This window comes from Myotis myotis, unplaced genomic scaffold (assembly GCF_014108235.1).
Source record: "Myotis myotis isolate mMyoMyo1 unplaced genomic scaffold, mMyoMyo1.p scaffold_m19_p_2, whole genome shotgun sequence".
In the NCBI taxonomy this organism is placed as follows: Eukaryota; Metazoa; Chordata; class Mammalia; order Chiroptera; family Vespertilionidae; genus Myotis; species Myotis myotis.
The window spans coordinates 196,591,820-196,618,975 of record NW_023416324.1 but is presented as its reverse complement, the minus strand read 5'-3'; the positions used below and the strand labels follow the sequence as shown (position 1 = coordinate 196,618,975).

Below are 27,156 nucleotides of genomic sequence, written 5' to 3'. Positions count from 1 at the left end.
CATTGGTCCGCGGCTGCAGGGAGGCGGGAGAAAAGCCAGGTGGCGGCGGCTTGGGTTTTGCTTGGGGGCGGGCCTTTACGGCGGGGGTGGAGCGGGGCGCCTCGGACCCCTTCTCCGCGGGCCCGCTGCCCCGAGCGGGGGCGGGAGGGGCGGAGCCTTCCGGGCGCCGCGGGCTCCTCCTCCCAGGGGCGGGCGAAGCACGGTCCTTTCCAAGGGGGCGGGGCTTAGCGACGGGGGCGGAGCCAGGCACCTCAGGCCACGCCTCCGTGGGCGGGCAGGCCGGAGACTGGGCGGGTTTATTCTCCGGAGCGCAGGCCTCGGCGGCCCTGCGGACCCGGAGGAGGGGCCCAGCGCTGAAAGCCCCGCCTCTGGAAGCCGCTGTTTTAGCCGCGGAGCGTTGGGGGCTGCCCACCACTCGGTGGCCCAGCCAAACGGGCTCTGGCTCCTCCCAGTGGCCGGCCGGGGCGGAAGCAGGAGGCGGGGTAGCGTGTGCGCGGCCGGTCTCTTCTCCCGCGGCGCTGGGGCCCGCGCTCCGCCGCTGCCGGATCCAGCTCTTCGCCGGCGGCCAGTTTCTCTCCGCGCCCGCCCGCTCATCCACCAGGCCTTCCTCTCCTTCGCGGCCCGTGGCGTCCACCCGGCCGGCCCTCTCCCGCCCCGTCTCCTACTCTGCCCGCCGCGGCCCCGGCCCCGATGGCTCTGTGCAACGGAGACTCCAAGGTCAGTCTCTGGCGTGGGGTCCCCGCCTCGCCGCCTCCGGACGAAGGCGAGACTCAGGGGCCGCGAAGCTACGCCGCGGGGCCCTTCCGCGCCCCCTCACCCCAACCCGTTTGCGCAGCCCCGCGGCCGGGGCAGCGGCGCGTCGGGGAGGCACCGGTCGGGGCCTGTGGCGTGCTTTCTCCTCGAGAGGGGCAGGTGCTTTGTTGATTTCGTCTGCGTGTCGGGGTTCCTGCGCCCGCTGGGCTCCGGGCGTCGGGGAGGGCGTTAGTCCCTCGCGGCCGCACCGCCGGCCCCGGCCTCCCCGCGTCTCTGTGGGGCGCCGGTCCGCGGAGCGCGGTCCGAGGGTGGGGGTAGGGAGGCGAGCGTGTGTGTGTGTGTGTGTGTGTGTGTGTGTGTGGCTTCCTCAGCCCGCATCCCGTCCCTTGAGGAGGATGGGTGCTTTTGTGGCGATCCCGGGGCCCGCACGGGCCTCGCGTGCGGGGATCGAGCTGGGCCATCCCCTCGTCTTCCCGCCACCCCGTTTCCCGCCTGCCCTCGGTGGGGCCCATCCCGCCCCCCAAGCCAGCCTCGGGGTCCCCGGCGGCGAGGCCGGCCCTCGGCGCAGCCGTGTGACTGCTGCCCCCCCACCCGACGCCGACGGGTGGCCCGAGGGTCGCGCACCCCGCTCCCCTCCCCCACCCTCCGAGCGATGGAGCGATTCCAGCCCCGCCCCGCCCCGCGGGCGCCCTCCCTATGGTACAGGTTCCTCCGGCGGCCGGACGGGCTCCCGCCGCGGGGAGCGGTCCCTGGGATGCGGGCCGCCACCCCCACGCCGGGAGGCAGGGGAAGCCGGGAGTCCCGGCAGCGGGAAAAGTTGCTAACTCGGCGCGGGGAGAGCGCGTTGGGTCCCGGCGGCGCTGCTCGCCACCCCCGGCTCACTTTTCTCTACCTTCACGCGCCTCGCGCCCGAATCGAGCGCCTTGGCTTTCATTTCGGGGTCACGGTGTAAGTTGGCCTGGAACCCTCACCGACCCCCCCGGAGTCAGGTTCATCCGCGGGAACCGGCGTGGTGTGGAACTTCGATTTCCCTGAGCAGATGTGCCCCCTCCCCTGCCCGCTGTTGGGGGCCTGGCTTGAAGGACTCATCCATTTCATGTCAGGCAGGTGTGTGGAGTTTTAAAGGTCAGGTGCGGATGGAGGTGGGGGTGGGGGGAGGGGATGTCAGGTGGTACTGTTTTACTCAGGCTGTGTTCTCTGACCGAGGTGATACCTGAGTGTCACACTGGCATCGGTTCTCAACCTGTGGGTCGCGACCCCTTTGGCGGTCGAACGACCCTTTCACAGGGGTCGTCTAAGACCATCCTGCATATCAGATATTTACATGACGATTCAGAACAGTAGCAACATTACAGTTATGAAGTAGCAACGAAAATAGTTTTATGGTTGGGTCACAACATGAGGAACCGTATTTAAAGGGCCAGAAGGTTGAGAACCACTGCGTGACTACTGGGTCCTCTCCGTGAATGCTTTGCACAGTGTCTGGTTAAGCATTCAGGTAGTGTTGGTTGAACAGATGAGTCAGGTTGTACAGCAGCTGATACATACATACTCTTTTCAGACTGAGGAAACTGACGCTCAGACTCGCTAGAGCCCTTTCTCAGGATGAAATAGGTGAATGAAGACACTCTGAGCTTAGAATGAAACCTTGGCGTACAGCTCTTCCTGTACACTAGTTAGAGCATTTTTCTTCCCTTGTATTTTGAGCCTTACAACTCATTGGCAAGATTCAGCTTTGTCCTGGTAGAGGAAATGACGGTGTTACTAGAAGGACCCAAACCTCATTTTGCAAAGTACTGGTATGTGGTGATTTGAGAAGAGCATTTTTACAAAATTAAGTAACAGAAGAAAGTTCAAGATTCAGTTTCCAAACTACTTTATCTGTCTCAGGAATATAGAATATACACTTTCTTCCTAGATGCTATTTTTTTTTTCAACTTGAATTTTAAAGAGTATCAGGTGAATTGTTGATTAACTTTTTTTATTTCAAGCTCCTTTATGTTTTATAACAATCAGGTGTGCGTGTGTGTGTGTGTGTGTAACTGTACTAACAATTAGATATGGACTGAATTGGAAGCATTTTCAAGAGGAGCAATGCAGGGAAATAACATATTTCATCAAATGTATGATTATGTCACATACTTCTAAGTGGCGGGGGGGCGGGAGGGCAACAATTAAACCACGATATGTCATTGATCATAGGAACCATTTCAAGTGAAGAGATGTTTAAGTATGGGAAATATGAGTAATAAAGTAAGTGAAATAACATATTTCTAAGAGAGGCACCTGGAAATCTGAGTAGGCATCCTCTTTCCATAGCTTGCCACTGGACCACCTCTCCCTCTGGAGTAAAATACAAATACTGGACCCACGCTTACTTTGTACATCTGTTGTGTCTCCAATAGTTGTGTGTAAATCCTAGTTCATAAAGGGAGGAGAGAACTGATTTTGATTCCTATTCTGGTGTATTTCAATTTTTATCAGGAATTTCTAGAATGACTTTTCTTTTTTACATGATAGAAATTCAGGAGAGATCTAAAATCTGTAAAAGCATTTGGACTGTTTTCATTAGTTTTGTCCATCTAGAGTATTATTTTAGAGCTGGAAAGGACCTTTATGTGTTCCAGCTTCATATGCTGAAAAAACAGCTGGGACTTAAAACCCAGTTTTTTTTGTTTGTTTGTCTTTTCAGGGCTACTTTGGTTAACTACTCAAGATAAATTTTTGTTCCTTTAACAAATGTTATTTAAAGATCTTAAAGTAAACAAGAACATAGGCCTAGTCAGTAATTCTTTTTTAAAAAAATATATTTTTATTGATTTCAGAGAGGAAGGGAGAGGGAGAGAGATAGAAACATCAATGATGAGAGAGAATCATTGATTGGCTGCCTTCTGCACACCCCTTATTGGGGAATCGAGCCTGCAACCCGGGCATGTGCCCTTGATCAGAATTGAGCCCGGGACCCTTTAGTCTACAGGCCGACGCTCTATCCACTGAGCAAAACCAGCCAGGGTTAGTTATTTTTAAAAAAATGTTCACAACTAATTCAGTGTTGTATATGAATAGAATGTATGCCAAGCATTAGATGTAATAACTTTTCAATTTTATTAAAGTAGGATTAATGGTCTTTGGGCCACTTGTCAAGTTTCCCACTCCTTATTGTTATAAAACATAAAGGAGCAAACTTCAGACTCTTGCTTGCTTGGAGTAGAAGTGGGCCTTGCCCCACCATCTTCACTGAAATATTAACTAGGTTATTATAAATTAAAGTTGGATTAAAGTTGTTTTATAAATACTTATTGATGTTAAAAATTTAAATTTGGCACTTTAAGTATAAGTTTTTGTACTTGAATGGGAAGAAGACCTGAATTTTTATCTGGGATGTATTGAGAATTAATTATCATTTGATAATCCTATAGTACATTTTTTCAGAGGTCAAAGATGGTTTGTTTGTTTTCTTTGCTTCAGATTTTGTTCTGTTAAGATATTAATCTAGAATGGAAGAGCTGTTGCAGACAAAAGGAATGGTTTATGGTTTTTATTGTTTTCTGTTCTTAGACTTGAAAGGTTTTGAAATTCCTCTAGGAGCTTCAGATGACCTTGCCTTTAGTGTAGGCCAACTTGTCTCTTAAGGAAAATAATTGTCTTTCAAAAATTTTAAAAAATATTTAGGCTTGTCCTATACTGTTCAAATATATTTCTTACTGTTTTTTTTTCTTAGGCCATTTAATGAATTATATTCCAAAAGATGCTGTTGGATGTAGTAAATAATTGTTTGCTATCCACAGTGATAAAAATTTCCTCCATTATGGTACTTACTATTTTCATGATTCCTACAAACCTAAATTCTATTTAGATGCTCAAAATGAATGAAACCCTCTGGGTTAATACATAATTCTGAAACACTGTGAAACAACAAATAAAAAGTAATTGTTTCATAGAATTTTGAATCTTTGTATAGCATATATAATTCTGGGTTGTGTAGAGTATTCTTTTTCCATGCTTATTGGGGAATAGAGATGTTTTTGTGTTTGCTCAAGAATCACAGTGGTTCCAAAAATAGGTTTACTTTAGTAATAATGTGAGATGAGTTGATATGCTTGTTGGTGGACCCTTGTCATGGCTTTGGGTTCTCGGTTTGAGGACCCAGGAAATGCTTATGTAGTTATGTCTACATGTTGCCTAACAGAGTCCATTATAATGTGACTAGTAGCCCCGTGCGCGAAATTCGTGCACGGGGGGCTGTCCCTCAGCCTGGCCTGTACCCTCTCCATTCTGGGACCCCTTGGACATCCTCACTGGCAATCTGGGACCGCTGGCTCCTAATCGCTCACCTGCTGGCCTGCCTGATCGCCCCTAACCACTCTGCCTGCTGGCCTGCTTGCCCACAACGGCCCCTCTCTGCTGGCCTGCTCTGCTCACCCCCAACTACCCCCCAGCAGGCCTGATCGCCCCCAACTGCCTCCCCCATCAGCCTGCTCGCCCCCAACTGCCCCCCCCACCTCCCCGCTGGCCTGATTGCCCCCAACTGCCCCCCCACTGCTGGCCTGCTTGCCCCAACTGCCCCCCTCTGCCAGCCTGCTCACCCCCACTGGACCCTCCTGCCAACCTGCTTGCCTCCCAAGTGCCCCCCCCCCTTGCCAGCCTGATCACCCTCAAATGCCCTCCCTTCCTGGCCTGATCGCCCCTAACTGCCTCTGCCTTGGCCCCGTCGCCATGGCTTTGTCCGGAAGGTCTCCTGGTCTAATTAGCATATTACCCTTTTATTAGAATAGATAGGGAATATAAAGGGTTTCGTTAATAGTAGTGTGATTATATATTCTCTGTCTAAACTGGGGCACTTGATCCTAAAAGGAGGTGCTAAAATAAGTTGAATTTCTAATAACTTAATTTTCTAATTGCTGTAAAATAATGTTACCAAACACATAAAGCTATTTTTAGGTATTTGATAAGAAAACCTCTATCAATTTGTCTGTGAGGTACAGTATCCTGTCCAGCACATCTTGGGCTCACCAGGCTTACCTCTCTAGAGGTAATGACCAGTGCTTCTCTCTAGTTTCTCTTCCCTGATGTCTTTCCTTCATTAGTTACCCCTTAAAAAAAGATAAGTATGCATTTATATTGAAATAAATAGTAAAACTACTATTTAGTATAGTATAACTTAAAACATTAGAAACATTAAAAATTGCTGTTTCTTTGTAAAAAAATTATCAAGAATGAGTGTTGGCTTTCCCTTCGCATCTTTTCTATGCTTTGGTGGCTTTCAACATGCTATACCCTTTGCATGTTGAATGTCATGAAATATCTCCAAGAATTACTTTAATTTGAAGTATTTTCCTGGAGTCACTTCCTCTGGGACATCCTTTTCATCACAGAGACTTTTCTCATTGATGCTGATAAGTTTGCTTTTGCTAAGTTCCTCTGGCTGCACATTCTAGAAGTGCTCAAACTGCAACCATGTCATCATTGCCACAACCAACTATTTCTTCTGTAACTGCATTTACATTGGATTAGAATTTCACTTCTAGCATATCACTTTTCATGTTTTTGCTACACCTTCATCTTTGTTGTTAAGTTTCCACTTTGGATTATCCATATGTTATAATGTCATATGGATTTATCACTAGGTGTCAAGAAGGTAACCACTTATACTTTTGTCTGTTTGTTGTACAGTGACCAATTACCAACAGACTTTGAAAGAAGGGACGTGATTGGTCACTGATAAAGTTGTTTATCTGTCGTTTGTGATGATTTGTGGACTGAAGAACTGGCATTGAAGTTTGTACTCTATCTACTCACAGTTGATATGTTAATGAAATTTGAGCCATGTTTTTTGGGGCTAATCTTAGTTAAATAAACCTTGGAATAAAACATGATAACAAATTTGTGCATATCAGAATCATGCAAAGTGAAAACTGCCTGTAATGTGCAAAAAACAAACAGGTTGAACTTGGATTTGGTGAAAAACATGAAGGTGATAATGAGACTGAATGGCATAGTGGTCTTTCGAAAATACTTTATTCTTTTTTTTTCTTCACTTAAAAATATGTATTGAGATGCATATAGATTAATTGAAAAGAACAACAGTATTGATGAATCCAAAGCAGGGTTTTATTTTATTTTTATTTATTTATTTATTTATTTTATTTTTTCCAGTGGGGTGGTAGGGGTTTGCCCGGGCTGGGAAAGGATGGGGGAGGGGATCAATTGGGAAAAAAGACAATAAAAGAAAAATAGTTTATTCTTTACCAGAAAAATAGATTAAGATTAAGGGATTGTAGATATATTCCTTAAAGTGCATTGTGTGTGTGTTAGTGTTTGGATGTGTGAAGGCAAAGGTCTGGAAGGAAAAAAGTTTTAGTATTTCTTGCACTAATATATTCTGTAAACTGCTTCTTTCTGTGACCTGATTTTTCTACATTGCCCAGTATTCCTAATTAAAACCATATTTATGATCCGAGTAATTCTTTCTGGCCTGTGATTGGCCTTTTGCAAATCCTCCTCTATAGATGGTTGTGATCATTGCTTTTTTCATTGCTGTAGCAGAAGTGTTGGTGTTGCCATAACCCAGTGGTTCTCAACCTGTGGGTCGCGACCCCTTTGGCGGTCAAATGACCCTTTCACAGGGGTCGCCTAAGACCATCCTGCATATCAGATATTTACATTACGATTCATAACAGTAGCAACATTACAGTTATGAAGTAGCAACGAAAATAATTTTATGGATGGGTCACAACATGAGGAACTGTATTTAAAGTGCCAGAAGTTTGAGAACCACTGCGCCTAACCAGTTTGGCTCAGTGGATAGAGCGTCGGCCTGCAGACTGAAGGGTCCCAGGTTTGATTCCAGTCAAGGGCATGTACCTTGGTTGCCAACACATCCCCAGAAGGGGTTGTGCAGGAGGCAGCTGATCGATGTTTCTCTCTCATTGATGTTTCTAACTATCTCTCTCCCTTCCTTTTTGTAAAAAAATTAATAATATATATATAAAATATATATATAAAATATATATAAAAAAGAAGTGTTAGTGGTGTTATGAAATCTGCATTTATTTTTTCACGTGAAGAGAAAGGATTATACAAGAGCCAAAAAGACCAACTTACACTTTTTTTAATGTGCAAATTTTACAACTGGAGGTGGGAAAAACTCAAAATATGTTTATTGTCTACATGTAGAACATACCAAAGAATATAGAGGGCAATATTTAAGATCGCCTAAAGTGCTATCACTCAGATACAACCTTTGTTAATACTTTGGTGTATATCTGTTTTGACTTTTTTTCATACATGCACACATACACTATTGTGTTTTACACAATATATTTAAAAATGAAACCATAGTGTATATGCTTCCTCCAAGTGGATTTCCAGTGTATATACACATTTAAAAAGCTTTTTCATAAGTTCAGATATTCAGAACAGCATAGAGACTAGATTAAAATGAATGTACCTATCAGTCATTTTTTTTTTTTTTTTTTAGTCTTCACCCAAGATATGTTTTTATTGATTTGAGAGAGAGGAAGGGGAAGAGAGAGACATCAGTGTGAGAGAAACAGCGATTGTTTCCCATCTGTGCTCCTACTGGGGATCTGTCCCGCAACCTAGGTTTAGGTATGTGCCCTGACTGGGAATCCAGTCTACAGCTTTTTGATGTACAGGATGATGCTCCAGCCAACTAAGTTACTCGGCCAGGGCACTATCACCTGACTGATTTCAGTACATAAGCAGTCATGTTTTATCCATACCCACCTACACTTGCATTCTTTTGTACCCAGTTCCAGGAAAATATTTCAGCACACAGAGTTAATTTTATGTTTTGCCAGATTGCCTTCCAGAAAAGTGTCAATATACTACACAGAGATAAGATTTTTTTAAAAACCTTTAAAATTTTTATTGTTATGGGTAGATGCATATATATAATTTTCCTAATAAAGAGAGTTTGGGCATGCTTATACTCTGGCATCAAATTTTACAGTTTCTCATCAGTACATCCATCATAGGAAAGCCGTGAGTACCAGGTAGGGTCATCATATAATTTATTGTCCAATTGGATGCTTTTGAGATTTGAAAGAGGCATTATTAATAATGCCAGTATAACAGACATAAATCAGGACTATATTTGGCACGACTGGATTGTATGCTTACCATATTATTAGATAATACATGTAGGATGCACTATACATAAAGTGACTATATCATATAGTCAGTAAAGGGTAGCTTTTATTAAAGTGTTTATGTATGTTGGTATATGGATATGTATGAAAATCTTCACTTTAAAAGAAGTGTTTTGAATTGGCATCTTAGAAAGTTCTAAGTTAACAGTTTTTGTTTCTGTGTGTTTTTGGAGTTGACTGTGACAACTATTTCTTAAAGTAGCTTTAATTTTCATAATTAAGACGTTTGTATTAATATTTGCAGCTGGAGAATGCTGGAGGAGACATTAAGGATGGCTGCCACCACTATGAAGGAGCTGTGGTCATTCTGGATGCTGGTGCTCAGTACGGGAAAGTCATAGATCGAAGAGTGAGGGAACTGTTCGTGCAGTCGGAACTCTTCCCATTGGAAACACCAGCATTTGCTATAAAAGAGCATGGATTCCGGTAAACTTTTTTCTTATGTTTTTCTGAGAATATTGAGCATACATTTTAGGATATTTTATTATTGAGTTGCTTGGGCACTGCATTTTTTTTAAATGAATATATGACATGGATTGGTTTTACAAGAAATTTCCCATGGTTCTGATTTTAAAAAAAGGAAATATTTTTCAGTTAAAAAGATTACCTTAACTTTAATTGCACAGTCATGAGGACTTGCATTATTTTTGTTTTTTTAAAAAATATATTTTTATTGATTTCAGAGAGGGAGAGGAGGGGAGGGGAGGGGAGGGAAGAGGAGAGGAGAGGAGAGGAAAGAAGAGGAGAGGAGAGGAGAGGAGAGGAGAGGGGAGGGGAGGGGAGGGGAGAGGAGAGAGAAACATCAATGATGAGAGAGAATCATTGATTGGCTGCCTTCTGCACATCCTCTACCGGGGATTGAGTCCACAACCGGGCATGTGTCCTTGACTGAAATTGAACCTGGGACCCTTCAGTCCACAGGCCGATGCTCTATTCACTGAGCCAAACCAGCTAGGGCAGGATTTGCATTTGGATGTTTTATCCTATCTAATAATAGACAAACATGGTAATTAACCATACCTCCGACATGCTTCCCATTGGCTAATCAGGGCAATATGCAAATTAGCTGCCAACCAAGATGGCGGCCGGCAGCCAGGCAGCTGAAGCGAACAGGAGGCTTGCTTGCTCCAGTGATGGAGGAAGCCAAGGTTCCCCGCCTGCCGCTGCCGGCCTCTGAGCTGCACTCTAAGAAACAATGTTGCAATTATATTAGCTAAACAAACCCCAGAAACCTGCTTTCAGTCAGCCGGGCCTCAGAGCTTGAGTTGCAACAGTGTTTCAATTATAGAAGCTAAGCAAAGCCCAGATACCTACTTTCAGCAGCCAAGGTCTCAGAGCTGGAGCCGAGCCTAGGAGCTAAAGCCAGCTCTCAGCTCCAGTGACAGCCATAGAAGGTAAATAAATCCCAGAATAAAAAGAAAAGGAGAGGTTGGGAGCTTCAGTCACCTGCCAGCCTGAAAACGGCCTTCAGCCCCTCACCCAGACTGACCAGGCACCCCAGTGGGGACCCCTACCCTGAAGGGGGTGTGACCAGCTGCAAACAACCATCATCCCTTCATCCAGGCTGGCCCGGCACCCAAGCGGGACCTCCACCCTGAAGGGAGTGCGACCAGCTGCAAACAGCCATCATCCCCTCATCCAGGCTGGCCAGGCACCCAAGCGGGACCCCCACCCTGATCTGGGACACCCTTCAGGGCAAACCAGCCGGCCCCCACCCATGCACCAGGCCTCTATCCTATATAGTAACAGGGTAATATGCAAACTGACCCTAACAGCGGAAGGACTGGGAATGACTGGTCACTATGACACACACTGACCACCAGGGGGCAGACGCTCAATGCAGGAGCTGCCCTCTGGTGGTCAGTGTGCTCTCACATGGGAGGAGCTCTGCTCAGCCACAAGCCAGGCTGATGGCTGCCAGTACAGCAGTGGCGGTGGGAGCCTCTCCTGCCTCCTCAGCAGCGCTAAGGATGTCCGACTGCAGTTTAGGCCTGCTCCTCGCTGGCAAGTGGACATCCCCCGAGGGCTGCCGGGCTGCCAGAGGGATGTCTGATTGCCATCTTAGGCCCAATCCCCCGGGGAGCGGGCCTCAGCCACCAGGTGGTCATCCCTGAGGGGTCCCAGACTGTGAGAGGGCACAGGCCGGGCTGAGGGTCTCCCCTCCCCGCACCCCCCCCGGAGTGCACAAATTTTTGTACACCGGTCCTCTAATCGTATATAATAAAAGGCTAATATGCAGATTGTCCTCCCCTTGACTGGGAGTTTGTCCAGGGGGCGGGGTCGGCCTGCCAACCGCCTGTGGTTCCTCCCCTGGCCCTACCCATGCATGAATTTGTGCACTGGGCCTCCAGTGTTTTTTAAGATTACTGGGTTAGACTATGTAAGGCTATTGTTGTCATTCATTCATTGATCCCAGAGTATTTCATCAAAGGACTATATACAGTGGCTAGAATACTTAAATGAGAAGAATTCTGTGCACAGAATTTTGCTTGCTATGCCAAGAAACTAATTTCTATAAGATGAAGATTTCTTAAGTCATATATAAGGGCTAATTCCACAGCTTGTACTCTTAGAACTAGTCCAAATGACAGCAAACACACACACACAATATGTTTCTTCCTTTAACAGGTATTTCTGGTTAATTCTATGCCTTTTCTCATTAAAGAGTTGGGAAATGTCTGGCCGGGCCATATAAGGCCTGAAAAATCATTTAGTCTGGCCCTGCCAACGCATTAGGGGCGAGTTAACCAAATATAGCAGGCTAATTTTTAAGTTGATGATTTTGTATGGCTCATAAATGATGTTATAAATATCCAAATGGCCCTTGGCAGAAGAAAGGTTCCCCACCCTTGCATTAAGCTAATACTCTTATCTAGAAGTAAGCAACTGCAGTTTATATCCTTAATTGGCTCTTAAATGTTAATGCTATGTTTTTTTCAAAAATTAAAAATTTTTAAAAATATATTTTATTGATTTCTTACAGAGAGGAAGGGAGAGAGATAGAGAGTTAGAAACATCGATGAGAGAGAAACATCGATCAGCTGCCTCCTGCACATCTCCTACTGGGGATGTGCCCGCAACCCAGTTACATGCCCTTGACCGGAATCGAACCTGGGACCTTTCAGTCCGCAGGCCGACGTTCTATCCACTGAGCCAAACCGGTTTCGGCAAAAAATTAGTTTTTTCTTACAACAACTATTTTAAGAGCAAAAAATTCACATTTAAAGACCTCATAGACATGTATACATTATCCTGTGATTCTTGTTTCTGAATTATACTGAATTGGAAATCTGAAAAGGCAGGTTTACTTAACTCTGTACTAGTCTTCAGATGCAGGTTAAAACAGCTATCTTTTTTTAAAAAAATTTTTTTTAGTTTCTTTATTGATTAACGTATTACATATGTGTCCTTATCCCCCCATTGCCCCCCCCCTCCCACCCCCTGCTCATGCCCTCACACCCCTAGTGTCCGTGCATTGGTTAGACTTATATGCATGCATACAAGTCCTTTGGTTGATCTCTCCCCCTTACCCCCACCCTCCCCTACTTTCCCTCTGAGGTTTGACGGTCTGATTGATGCTTCTGTGTCTCTAGATCTGCTTTTGTTCATCAGTTTATGTTGTTCATTATATTCCACAAATAAGTGAGATCATGTGATATTTATCTTTCTCTGACTGGCTTATTTCGCTTAGCATAATGCTCTCCAGGTCCATCCATGCTGTTGCAAATGGTAGGAGTTCCTTCCCTTTTACAGCAGTGTAGTATTCCATTGTGTAGATGTGCCACAGTTTTTTCATCCATTCATCTGCTGATGGGCACGTAGGCTGTTTTCAAATCTTAGCTGTTGTAAATTGTGCCGCTATGAACATAGGGGTGCATATATCCTTTCTGATTGGTGTTTCTGGTTTCTTGGGATATATTCCTAGAAGTGGGATCACTGGGTCAAATTGGAGTTTCATTTTTAGTTTTTTTGAGGAAACTCTATACTGTTCTCCACAGTAGCTGCACTAGCCTGCATTTCCACCAGTAGTGCCTGAGGGTTCCTTTTTCTCTGCATTCTTGCCAGCACTTGTCATTTGTTGATTTGTTGATGATAGCCATTCTGACAAGTGTGAGGTGGTACCTCATAGTCATTCTGATTTGCATCTCTCAGATAATTAGTGACTTTGAGCATGTTTTCATAGGTCTCTAGGCCTTCCTTCTGTCTTCTTTCGAAAAGTATCTATTTAGGTCCTTTGCCCCTTTTTTGATTGGGTTGTTTATCTTCCTTTTGTTAAGTTGTATGAGTTCACTGTAAATATTGGAGATTAAACCCTTATCGGAGATAACATTGGCAAATTTGTTCTCCCATGCAGTGGGTTTTCTTGTTTTGTTGATGGTTACTTTTGCTGTTGATGGTTTCTTTTGCTAGTTTCATTTTTTTGCATGTACCTGTCCAATTTTTCCAGCACCATTTATTGAAGAGACTGTCTTAACTCCATTGTATGCTCTCGCCTCCTTTGTCAAATATAAATTAGCATAGTGGTTTGGGAACAGCCTTTTTAAACAGTATAATTTTAGAGTAAGAAGGGACCCTTGAGTTTATTTAATTCATCTGTCTTCATTTGCCATTGGGAATCAATTTTAAGAGAATCAAAGACGGTGAAAAATCCAAATGGCTCTTTGTCAAATCCAAGCTTCTTCATTCCACAACCCAAAAGAAACCAACAAAACATTCCCAGCAAACTAACCCAGACTAATTGTTTTAGAGTAGGATAGATAAATACTTGGTAATAGAAGGCTAATTGTTTTTCTTGTCACTTGATCATAAAAAGTTCCTAGATCTTGCTTGTGCCTAGAGCTTCTTTGTGGGAGAATAGGAACTATGTGGGTTTTATTACTGTAATCTTTGCTGCTGAGATAAATATTTGACCACTCTTGGTTTTGTTTTTGTTTTTTTTAGAATAAATGTTAGTTTTATGACATAAGAGACATCTTAACCTACTTGTTTGTAGAACCTTGATCTGCTTGATAACATAAAGTTGATATCTGGAATGCCTGATGGCTTATTGGGCCTCATAATTGTAAATTAGTTTCAAAAGAATAGCAGCATAGAGATAGAAGACTCAGAATGAGTGATTAGCTTTTCTCAAGATTTTCTGAGATGAGAATTTTCATAATTGGTGTAAGTACTGCTTGAGTTTTTATCCTTGGCTAAGACCATTGCCTTTTCAAGTATTATGACTCTTATAGTTTTGAGTTATTTATTAGATTAATTTGGGATGCTGGGCAGTCCTATAGTGATTATCCTTTATAAAACTAAATATATTGAAATTATAGAGGTTGTGAATATTAAATATATTTTATAGAATTTTAGCTTCTACATATTTAGGATGCCAGGTTACATACCTACATTAGGTTTAACCTGACGCACCCCTTTAGAATTGTCTTAAAGATGTTATATTTATCATATGAGCAGGTTGTCTCCAGTTTTTTTATAAAGAAGACTAGAGGCCCGGTGCACAAAAATTTGTGCACTCGGGGGGAAAGGGGGGGTCCCTCAGCCCAGGACCTGTGCCCTCTCACAGTCTGGGACCCCTCGGGAGATAACAACCTGCTGGCTTAGGCCTGCTCCCGGGTGGCAGAGGGAAGGCCCAATCCCTAGGTGCAGCCCCTGCTTGGGCTCAGAGCAGGGCTGATTGGGGAGTTGGGGCGCCGCCACCTGTCATGCACAGAGCAGGGAGATTGGGAGGTTGTGATGCCACCCTCAGTCACGCTCAGGGTAGGGCCTATTGGGGGCTTGGGGCACCGTCCCCTGTCACACTCAAGGCAGGGTCGATGGGGAGGTTGCGGCGCCACCCCATCACGCACAGAGCAGGGCCAATCAGGGGGTTGGGGCACTGCCCACTGTCACTCACAGAGCAGGGCCCATCGGGGGTTGGGGCGCTGCCCCCGTCACACACAGAGCAGGGCCCATCAGGGGGTTGGGACGCCGCCCTCTATCACCCACAGAGCAGGGCCGATCAGGCGGTTGGGGCGCCGCCACTCTCACACTCAGGGCAGGGCCGATGGGGAGGTTATGGCTCTACCCCGTCACACACAGAGCAGGGCCCGTTGGGGGGGGGTGGGGAGCTCCCCCCTATCAGGCACAGAACAGGGCTGATCAGGGGGTTGGGGCGCCTTCCCCTGTCCCGAACAGAGCAGGGTGGATAGGGAGGTTGTGGCCCCAACCCCTGTCACACACAGAGCCGCAGGGCAATCAGGGGGTTTGGGCGCTGCCCCCTGTCACGCTGATCCCGGTGCCGGGAGGCCTCATGGCTCCGCTGATCCCGGTGCCGGGAGGCATATTACCCTTTTACTATATAGGGTAGAGGCCTGGTGCAAGGGTGGGGCTGGCTGGTTTGCCCTGAAGGGTGTCCTGGATCAGGGTGGGGGTCCCCACTGGGGTGCCTGGCCATCCTGGGTGAGGGGATGATGGCTGTTTGCAGCTTGTCACACACCCTTCAGGGTGGGGGTCCCCACTGGGGTGCCTGGCCAGTCTGGGTGAGGGGCTGAGGGCTGTTTTCAGGCTGGGGGTGACTGAAGCTCCCAACTGCTCCTTTTTTTCTTTTTTCTTTTTTTTTTATTCTGGGCCAGCTTTAGCTTTGAGGCTTGGCTCCAGCTCTTAGGCCTCCATGGCTGAAGTAGGTTTCTGGCCTTTGCTTACAATGTTAAGAATCTGCTGGCTGAAGTCTGGCGGTATTTGTTACAGAGTTTCTTAAACTGCCCGCTCAGAGGCCTGCAGCCGCAGGCGGGGAACGTTGGTTTCCTCCGTCACTGAGGCAACCAAGCCTCATGTTAGTTTCAAGCTGCCTGGCTGCCGGCCGCCATTTTGGCTGACAGTTAATTTGCATATCTCGCTGATTAGCCAATGCAAAGGGTAGCGGTCGTACGCCAATTACCATGTTTCTCTTTTATTAGTGTAGATAATTTAAGTGAACTCAAAAGCCCCACTTTTGGAACTTTGTATTAGTAATATGAATTATATTATATATTGTTTGCTAGCCTATCTACACTAATAAAAGAGAAACATGGTAATTGGCGTACAACCGCTACCCTTTTCATTGGCTAATCAGCGAGATATGCAAATTAACTGTCAGCCAAGATGGCGGCCGGCAGCCAGGCAGCTTGAAACTAACATGAGGCTTGGTTGCCTCAGTGACGGAGGAAACCAACGTTCCCCGTCTGGGGCTGCAGGCCTCTGAGCGGGCAGTTTAAGAAACTCTGTAACAAATACCACCGGACTTCAGCCAGCAGATTCGCAACATTGTATGCAAAGGCAGCAGAGGCCTAAGAGCTGGAGCCTCAGAGCTAAAGCTGGCTCAGAATAAAAAAAAAAAAAGGAAAAAAGGAGCGGTTGGGAGCCTCAGTCACCCCCAGCCTGAAAACAGCTCTCAGCCCCTCACCCAGACTGGCCAGGCACCCCAGTGGGGACCCCCACCCTGATCCAGGACACCCTTCAGGGCAAACCAGCTGGCCCCACCCTTGCACCAGGCCTCTACCTTATATAGTAAAAGGGTAATATGCCTCCTGGCACCGGGATCAGCGGAGCCGAGAGGCCTCCTGAACCTGGGATCAGCGGAGCCGCGAGGCCTCCTGGCACCAGGATCAGTGGAGCCACGAGGCCTCCTGGCACCGGGATCAGTGGAGCCGTGAGGCCTCCCGGCACCGGGATCAGTGGAGCCGTGAGGCCTCCTGGCACCGGGATCAGCGGAGCCGTGAGGCCTCCCGGCACCGGGATCAGCGTGACAGGGGGCAGCACCCAAACCCCCTGATTGCCCTGCGGCTCTGTGTGTGACAGGGTGCGGCACCCCAACACCCCTCCGCCCCCCATGGGCCCTGCTCTGTGTGTGACGGGGTAGAGCCATAACCTCCCCATCGGTCCTGCCCTGAGTGTGAGAGTGGCGGCGCCCCAACCCCCTGATCGGCCCTGCTCTGTGGGTGATAGAGGGAGATGCCCCAACGCCCCCCGCCGTCCCCCCACGGGCCCTGCTCTGTGTGTGACGGGGTAGAGCCATAACCTCCCCATCAGCCCTGCCCTGAGTGTGACAGTGGTGGCACCCCAACCCCCTGATTGGCCCTGCTCTGTGGGTGATAGAGGCCGGCGCCCCAACCCGCTGATCCGCCCTGCTCTGTGTGTGACAGGGGACGGTGCCCCAATTCCCCTATCAGCCCTACTCTCTGAGTGACAGGGGGGAGCTCCCCAACCCCCTGGTGGGCCTTGCTCTGTGTGTGATAGGAGGGAGCTCCCCAACCCCCTGATGGGCCCTGCTCTGTGCATGACAGGGTACGGAGCCCCAACCCCCTTGATGGGCCCTGCTCTGTGCATGACATGGGGTGACGCCCCAACCCCCTGATTGGCCCTGCATTGTGCGTGACGGGGCAGCGCCCCAACCCCCTGATTGGTCCTGCTGTGTGCGTGACAGGGGGCAGCACCCCAACCCCCTGATCGGCCCTGCTCTGTGCGTGACAGGGCGTGGCGCTGCAACCTCCCTATCGACCCTGCCTTGAGTGTGACGGGGCGGTGCCCCAACCCCCCAATAGGCCCTACCCTGAGCGTGACTGAGGGTGGAATCGCAACCTCCCAATCCGCCCTGCTCTGTGCATGACAGGGGGCGGCGCCCCAACTCCCCAATCGGCCCTGCTCTGAGCCCGACCAGGGGCTGCACCTAGGGATTGGGCCTGCCCTCTGCCACCCGGGAGCAGGCCTAAGCCAGCAGGTCGTTATCTCCCGAGGGGTCCCAGACTGCGAGAGGGCACAAGCCGGGCTGAGGGACCCCCCTCCCCCCCGAGTGCACAAATTTTTGTGCACTGGGCCTCTAGTTGTTATATAGTTTTTAAAATGCTTGGTGCTGGGGGAGGATGAAGAAGGTAAAGGGGTAAAATTTATGGTGACAGAGAGAAACTAGACTTTGTGTGTTAAGCATACAATGCAATATGCAGATGATGTATTATAGAATTGTATACCTGAAACTTATATAATGTTACTAACCACTGTCTCTCCAATAAACTTAATAAATAAATAGCGCTAGCTGGTTTGGCTCAGTGGATAGAGTGTCAGCCTGTGGACTGAAGGGTCCTGGGTTTGATTCTTGTCAAGAGCTCATGCCTGGGGTTGTGGTCTCTATCCCCAGTAGAGGGGATATGCAGGATGCAGCCAATCAATGATTCTCTCTCATCATTGATTTCTCTATCTCTCTTTCCCCTCTCATTTTCTCTCTGAAATCAATAAAAATATATTTAAAAAATAAATGCTCTAGCTTGCTGAGAAATTTTTATGAATTTGACATATTATTCTTCTAGATATATCATAAGCCTAGCATTTTAGTTTATATGCTTTTAGATGGCAGGCAGCCACTAATTATAAATTGTAATCCAGATTTATTTGTAAGTAGATTTTGGTTAGATCTTGGAATGCATTTTCCTTTAGAAGTATAGATAAATCAGGATTCCTGCAAACTCAGACTTAAGATGAGTCTGAGAATATCTTAAATTGAGTAAAGGGCCTAAGTTTACCGGTTGTATGTAAGTGGGCATGTGTGGCAAACTGGACAGCATATATGATGTGTATGATAGTACGATAGTGCAACTCTGTGATTCATTATTTGTAGCCATCTGAGAGTGAAGGCCTGGTTTTGCCAGATTTTTTCCTTTTTCTTAAATAAGATCCAGAAATCTGAATTTTTTTTGTAAAATTCATAATAGTAATAAAATGTTCTAAATTTTTTTGAGTGAATGCTGAAGGCCAAATTTGATGTGTCAGTGGCCTGGTGAGGAACATGGGCCTCAGTTTGTAGCTTCCTTTATACTAATACTTTGAGTCTCAAGTTAACCTATAGAAAGCTCTGTGAGTTGTAGTGTAGATAAGTTACAATATTGACCTCGGTTCTGGGAGCAAGGCTTATGGGGCTAAAGTGATGTTAGCTCCTTTTCCTGGGTCTCAAGTAAAATTGTTGGGAATATTGGACAGGTTTTGAAGAGGCCAAGTTAGGTAATTCTTCACATTCTGCCATTCTTTGTTGTAGAATATGTTGCTCTGAGTCATCCAGAGACTTCATAATACCTTTAGTTCTTTTGTGACCTGCTTTAACTCCTTGCCTCCCAGAAGGACATATACACTGAGTGGCCAGATTATTATGACCACTCCATCAGTACTTCATTGACACTTCCAAAAATACTGAATATTGAAAACTTCCTAAGCAAATACTCTCAAGGTTTTATTATTATTATTATTATTATTATTATTATTATTATTATTTGCATAACGAATTCTTCATTGTACTGATGGGTGGTCATAATAATCTGGCCCGTCATAATAATCTGGCCACTCAGTGTATGTTCTCCATCTTTTAGAATTCTCATTTACTTCTTCCATTAATGAGGAAAACAATCAAAACAAATTTATGCCACCTTAATAGATAGAAACATTGGTATTTATATATTTGGAAGTTGTGCTTATTAACAAATAAATGTTGACTTGAGGCTTCCACACATTGCAGTAGAGTAAGTATAATTAAGCTCTTTGGGAGGATATTAATTAGTTGTGATAGAATCTAGATATCTACAATGTACCAAAAACATAAACTCGCTGAATCTGTAGACTTTGTATAAAAGTTCGCAGTTAGAGATTCTTCACTGACTCTCTTGCTTAAATCCACAGTGCTATTATCATCTCTGGAGGACCTAATTCTGTGTATGCAGAAGATGCTCCCTGGTTTGATCCAGCAATATTCACTATTGGCAAGCCTGTTCTTGGAATTTGCTATGGCATGCAGGTACATCTGTAAATTTGCCTTAAGAGCTGACTTAATTTTATTCTGTTTGTGAATTCCACTCTCTTAGTATTTTCTGTCTTTAGACTATTTAGGTTATTTAGTTGTATGAGATAATTTGTGCATATTATATCTGCTTATGAGTTGTTACACTGGTAAGGCAGAATGGACCTGAGTGGGAATCTATTTTTAGAAAAGTAGCTCTATTACTGCATGTAACAATATTGTCCATTAAAATATAAACAAGTTTGACATTCAAATTTACATAAAAGTAGCAGAAATAGTACACAGAGCTCCTGTATACTTTTGCTTAGTTCCGTTGACATTTTTAATCATTTGAGAGTAAGTTGCAGACATGATATCCTTTCTTTGTATTTCCTAAGTACTAGAACTTTGCCCTACATAGCCACAGTACAACTATCAAAATCAGAAGTTAACATTAATTCAGTGTTAAGAATCTAATCCACAGACTTGATTCACATTTCACTGTTTTTCTTATTAATGTCCCTTGTAAATCCTGGATCCATTCCAACCATGTGTTGTATTTAAGTTGTCATGATTCTTTGACTCCTTTAGTTTGGACCCATTTCTTTGTCTTTCCTTCTCTTTCATGACCTAGATAGGTTTTATTTTTAAGTTACTTTTTACACTATCCCTCAGTTTTGGTTTGTTTGATGTTTCTTCATTGTTAGGTTCAGGTCATATATTTTTGGCAGGAGTACCACAGAAGAGATGCTGTGGTCTTCCCAGAGCATATCATTAGGAGACATACAATGTTGATTTGTGCCTTGACTGGTGATGTTAATTTTGGTCATTTGGTTATGATGGTCACTGTAATATTAATAATTATTTGTACTTTGGGGCTGTACAAAAGCAAGAATAAATAGGGACTAATTGAGATGTTGAGATAAGCTATTCTCCTATGAGTGAAATGTTTAGAAATATATTTTGGCTCGTTTAATGTATTTTTTGCTACTTTATTTTTAAGTAGTATAAATTTAACAGGTAAGTAGATGTGATTATTGAATAAGATGATAAATAATACTGAGCCTATAACATGTTACATTCTCACTTATCAAAGAACTAGGGGCCCAGTGCACCAATTCGTGCACCTTGAAAGGAACTGTGGGCTGCAAGGCTGTGGTGAGCATAGGGATGGGTCTCGGCCCATCCTCCATGCCCCTGCCTGGCCCCTACTGCCACGGCCCGGTCCCCTGTCTGCTGGCAGCCCTGCTCCCACCACCGCCGCTCCCATGCACCGATGGCGCCGGCCCCACTTGCACCCACTGATGGCATGGGGTGATTGGGGCCTGTGCCAGCAGCGGGAGCGAGCAGCGGCTGCTGCCTCTCACCCCTCAGGAGCAGGGGGAGGTGGAGAAGTCCTCAGTGGCAATCGGGGCTGGCGCCTGGCGCCAGCAGTGGGTGCAAGCAGTGGCTCCAGTGCCGGCTGTGGGTACAAGCAGGGCCTGCACCGGCAGTGGGTGTGAGCGGCGGCTCCAGGGCCAGCAGCAGGTGCGAGAGGTGGCTGCTGGCCCCAATCGCCCCTCAGGAGCAGGGGGAGGTGGAGAAGCCCTGAGGGGCGATTGGGGCCAGCAGCCGCTGCTTGCACCCGCTAATGGTGCCGAGCAATCAGGGCCGGCATCGGGTGCTGGCAGAGGGTGCAAGCAGCTGCTCCGGTGCCAGCTGCAGGTGTGAGTGGGGCTGGCGCCTGCAGCAGGTGCGAGCGCTGGGCGGGACCGTGGCACACAGGAGCAAAGAATTTTAAGTAACCACCAGAGGCTTGCCCAGGTGACAGTGACGGGAGCCCCGCCTTGGTCAGGTGCCCCCACTCACCTGCTTCACCATCCTGCCGCGGCTGACACCCACCATGTTCCGTGCTCTGCTGCCGACATCTGCCATGTTCTGCACGTGCCCCCTGGTGGTCAGTGAATGTCATAGCCACTGGTTGTTCGGTTGTTCCGCTGTTCAGTCTATTTGCATATTAAGGTTTATATATATATAGATGATTTCTTCAGTATGATCTATTTACTGAGAAGGTGGGAATATAAATAAATAAATTTAAGAAAAGTTATCCCTGGTGATAAGCAAAATGACTTTCCAGTTAAGATAATTTTTAAAATGCATTTTATTTAACCAGATCATCTGAAAATTGAATTAGATGGGAAAGTATTCCCTGAGTAATACATTATTAGTAACTGACATGTTATAGTATTTTGCCTTTTCTAGCTAGTGTCAGAAGCAATGCACTTTTTTTTTTTAATGCAGAATTTTCTGCCATGATAAGAATAGCCAAGTAAATATAGTGACTGTGGATTAACTGGTTTATGAATTATCTTGACCTCTTTTCCCTTTTGACCAACTTCTGGCTTAGCACATACTAAAGTGGAAGGGAGGATAGGGTCAGAATACAAGTGGAATTAATGTAATTGTGAGATCCTAATTGACCAAAATGGAATTGGTGTTAATTAAAAATCAGCTTTTTAATTTCCTCATAACCTGGTCCTCCCTAATTGATTATTGAGAATTATCTGTTAATTTTTAATTTCTTGCATAAATGACTTGATAAAGATGTATCATTTTTCCCAGTGGCTGAGTTGTTTTAAGTCCTTGTATTGAGCATAATTTACATTTTTGTAAGTGGGCAAAACCAGTCTGATTGAAACTGTTGTGCTTTAATATGAATATTGTACCGGGGAAGCTGTTTAAAAGGTAGAAAGTGAACAGACCAATATATTTTCTTCTGACTGACTCTGGAGTTTCAGTGAAGGAAAGAAATATAAATCAATCTATCTAGCCCTAACCAGTTTTGCTCAGTGGATAGAGCGTTGGCCTGTGGACATGTAGTCCAGTATAGGTCAACATAGGTTTTACAGTGACTTTAAGAGAACATTAAGTGCCCTAACCGGTTTGGCTCAGTGGATAGAGTGTTGGCCTGCACACTGAAGGGTCCTGGGTTCGATTCTGGTAAAGGGCATGTACCTTGGTTGCGGGTACATCCCCAGTGGGGGGCGTGCAGGAGGCAGCTAATCGATGTTTCTCTCTCATCGATGTTTCTAACCCTCTGTCCCTCTCCCTTCTTCTGTAAAAAATCAATAAAATATATTTTAAAAAATATTTTTTAAATAAATCAATAAATCAACCTATGTATATATAAAAACCTAAGTGACCGAACAATTGGTTACTATGATGTGCACTGACCACCAGAGGACAGGCACTCAATGCAGGAGCTATCCCCTGATGGTTAGTGTACTCCCACAGTGGGAGCGCCACTCAGCTGACCAACGGGTGCCAGATGCAGGGCTCATAGCTGGCAAGAGCCACTGTGGTAGTGCGAGCCTCCCTCGATTGGGATTGACTGGGCACGAGCCCGCGGCAGGTGCAGCAGGGCCGGGATGAGCGGGAATGGCAGGCAAGAGAGGCAGGCAGTGTTGGACTGCTGGTTTCGCCCCATCCCTGCAGGCCAGGGATCCGGCTGAAACCAGCAGTCTGACATTCCCTTGGGGTCCTGGATTGCGAGAGGCACAGGCCAGGCTGAGGACCCCACCGGTGCACAAATCCATGCACTGGGCCTCTAGTGTTCATATAAAAATGTGAATATTATTTCTATTTTTGATACAAGAGCAGGATATTAAAAATCACTGGTCTAGGAGATAGCTTTACCAGACTTCATTTCTTGCTAATTGTTTGTTATGGTTATCCACTTAGATTTAGAAGAAATACTGATCACTAAAAATATGTCAAGTACAAAGTAAAAACTCTACAATAGATATTTTCTTCTATAGGCAAATAAGCATTGCATAGTAAAAGGCTCGTTTTCCCCTGTTAATGTTTTCTGAAAAGCCAAATGGTGTTATGAATTTAAGTTGGATAATAACTTATTTTTAGGTTTTCCCACTTAATATTCAAAAGAATATATATTTTTAGAAGAGCCTGCATCCCATTGCGTTGAACATTGGAAATTGGCTGACTTTAAAAATATACCTTTGCCCCAGAATATAATTTATTGATCTCCTTTGCCAGAGTAGTCAATATTAATTATATAGCACAACTTAATAATTAAGTTAAAAGGGTTTTGGTATACTGAGAGGCATTTTAACATCTTGTAAAGAAGAGTCTCACAAGATTTTTTTTTTTTCACCCACTTATAGTAAAATTGGTCTGGAAAATGCTTCCTTAATTTAAATGGTAGAGGCTGACTATTTCTCCATTATGTCAGCTCTCCATATAAATATAAGGCCACATTTTGCTGTCATTCAATAGGGATGTTATGGTAGCCAGGGCCAGACCTACTTATGTTAAACGCATAAAAAGGTTTGCCTTTATATCATCAGCTTTCATAGTAGAATAATGGAATAGACTTGCCACTTCTTAAGGACTTAGTTGGGCAGTTTTAGCACCGAAGGTCTCACTTGAATGGTACCTTTGTGTACCCCTTTGGCATCCTGAAACTTCAGTAATTTACATATTTCTGTACCATATTTCTCCATTAATTATACTCTCTCGTATGAGCCTTTCTAATTGCGTCCTATTAATTGCTTTTCTTTAGAAGAAAAAAAATCTTTAGGAGGAAAAAATTCTTTGCTTCCTTCTCCTTTTATCTTTATTACTAATTTACCCCCAATTAGCATTATAAATAGAGTATTAGTAGAACTTTTGAAACTTCCTTTATACTTTTCTCTCTCTACATTCTTCTCTTCTCCCACCAGGAGTAACACTTTATTACACATAGGTTTATATTGTGAAGTAATATATTTGCCTACTGACCTTAATATAATTGAAATCATACTGCATGTATTATTTTCAACTTTGGTTTTGAGATTCATCCGTGTTAATACATTTTAATTGTATGTTATTTATTTCCACTATTGAATTTATTGTTTTAATATATCACAGATTAATTATATATTCCACTGTTAGTATTACTGGGTTTTTTCCAGTTTTTGCTATTACAGGCAGCACTGCCATAAATATTTTTGTACTTTTTTTCTATGTTGTACATACACAAACTTTTCTCTAGGGCAGTGGTTCCCAACCTTCCTAATGCCGCGACCCTTTAATACAGTTCCTCATGTTGTGGTGACCCCCAACCATAAAATTATTTTCGTTGCTACTTCATAACTGTAATTTATACTGTTATGAATCGTAATGTAAATATCTGCTATGCAGGATGTATTTTCATTGTTTCAAATTGAACATAATTAAAGCATAGTGATTAATCACAAAAACAATATGTAATTATATATTCAATATGTGTTTTCCCATGGTCTTAGGCGACCCCTGTAAAAGGGTTGTTTGACCCCCAAAGGGGTCGCGACCCACAGGTTGAGAACCGCTGCTCTAGGGTAACCATAAGTTGAAATGCTGTCTCAGCTTCACTAAGTAATGATATTCCCACTCTCTTCCACCAACTTCAACACACCCCCTTCTTCCCCATTTGCGTTTCCTCAACAGTATATAAAAATTCTTGTGCTCCATATCCCTGCCAATCCTTGACATGGTCAGATTTTTTTGTTGTTTTTATTTTTCTATCTGAGGAGGCACTAAGTAGGATCACATTGTAGTCTTAGTGTTCATTTTGTTTATTGTAAAATTTGTATGCTTATTTGCCGTTGTGTCTGCTTTACTGTAAAACATGATTTTTGTCCATATTCTATTAACTTGTTTTTTAAAAATTCATTTGTATTTGTTGAATACTAAATTTTCACCAATTATGTATATTGCAGACAATTTTACAGATTGTGACTTTATTGCAGATAGTTTCTGGATTGTGTGGTTTTTCATTCTTTATAATTTCATTTGGGTTTTTAATTGTTTTTTTAGAGTTCTAAGAAACATCTTTATTGCAAGTACTTGATTTTTTACACACTTCCACAAGGTTTTGTCAAATTGTTTTTATTTACACAATTTCTTTGTTTTCCTCCCAAACCTAATATTGTAAAGCTTTGACATGTAATATAGATAAAATAGGGGCTGATCTGATGGGGGTGGTAGATCTGGAGTACTATAGGGATTTCTTTGAGGCATTTAGGACTTTGGGATTTTCAGGAAACCACGCTGAAAACCATTTCTTTAAGTTAAAATAGAATATTAAAACAAAAATTTAATAAGATAGTAAATTATCTTTATTACACATAAAATTATCCCCATCTCCCCCAAACACACACTTAGCTGATTGTTCAAATCCTTGCACTTTAAAAAAAAAATATTGATTTGAGGGAGAGAGAGAGAAAGAGGGAGGGAGAGAGAGAGAGAGAAAGAGGGAGGGAGAAACATCAATTTGTTGTTCCACTGTTTTGTTTTTGTTTATTGATTTCAGAGAGAGAGAGAGACTTGCTGCCCTACCCACTTATATTTTCGCTGGTTGATTGTTTGTATGTGCCCTGACTGGAGATAGAACCCACAACCTTCGCTTATGGGGAGGATGTTCTAACCAACTGAGCTACTTGGTCAGGGTCTTAACTCCTTGTACTTTCAACCTTAAATTGCATAGTCAGGAACCAAAAATAAGTATGAAAGCCTCTGAACAGGTGATATAGCTTTACACTTTATTGCAAGCCATTGGCTTTATAAAAAGCCTTTAATTTGGAACTTTATGGACTTTAAAATTGTATAGAATTCCAACAGCTTTGGTTATCTTGATTGTTCAGCTGTCTTGTATAAGAACTGCGAATTTGAGGTTCATTGACAAAAGGTTCTTTGAGTATATAGAAGCAGATTTCACTCAGCAAATTTGAATGACTGCTCTGAGCCACATACTTTGTTAGTCTCTTGGGACTATGAAGAGACCTAAAGACGTGAAAACATGTTCTCTTTTGGTAATCATGCAGCTTGAATGGCTGGAGTAGAGAATGAAGGGGAAGATAAGAGGTGAAATTAGACAGTGGGTATTTAATGACAAGTCTTTGTTCAATATAAGGGACTTGTACTTTGTCCTATAGTGAAGGAGTCAGCAAACTATAGCCTCTTGCCACCGCAATAAAGCGAGTTGTAATCTTTTTGCTGGTGGAAGTTCTTGCCTTAAATTTGTTTAAAAAAAAAAAAGGCAAAATCTGTGTAGAGCAATAAAGTGGTGAGCGCAATAAAAATGAGTTATACCTGTGTTGGGTTTAACCAGTTAACTGTCATGCATCCAAAACAGAAACCATCCCAGCTTGTGTCTATAGATGCTTATGGCATACAAAGGGTTAAACAAGGTTTAGCAAGTTTCTTTCCTAATAAGGCTTAACCCAAACTTTCATTGCAGGAAGGCTTATTGTGAATGCCTAAGAGGAGAATATAGAGGGCAGCATTTGGTGATGGTTTTGAAGAATATGCCACTGCACTATAAGAATGAGCATTTAGGTAGCATTTGCCTGCTTTTCTGATGGAGTCTGGGTCAACTGGCATCATGCATTATTATGGCAGATATCTTAGGACACTTGTTATGGAGCAGACATATCA

The 27,156-nt window shown here is 44.4% G+C and overlaps 1 protein-coding gene across 2 annotated transcripts in view; it reads left to right on the top strand.

Annotated features, from left to right (window-relative positions):
• Positions 1-480: 480 nt before the first annotated feature.
• GMPS (guanine monophosphate synthase) overlaps positions 481-27,156 on the top strand; it is a 57,985-nt gene continuing 31,309 nt past the window's right edge. Inside the window, exons 1-3 of one of the 2 annotated variants that reach the window (XM_036347354.1) lie at positions 481-717; positions 9,172-9,353; positions 19,605-19,719. In XM_036347354.1, coding sequence (XP_036203247.1) covers positions 691-717; positions 9,172-9,353; positions 19,605-19,719 — 324 coding nt within the window. In that variant the 5' untranslated portion in view covers positions 481-690. The remainder of the gene's footprint in view (positions 718-9,171; positions 9,354-19,604; positions 19,720-27,156) is intronic. The other variant, XM_036347353.1, reaches the window with a different exon arrangement.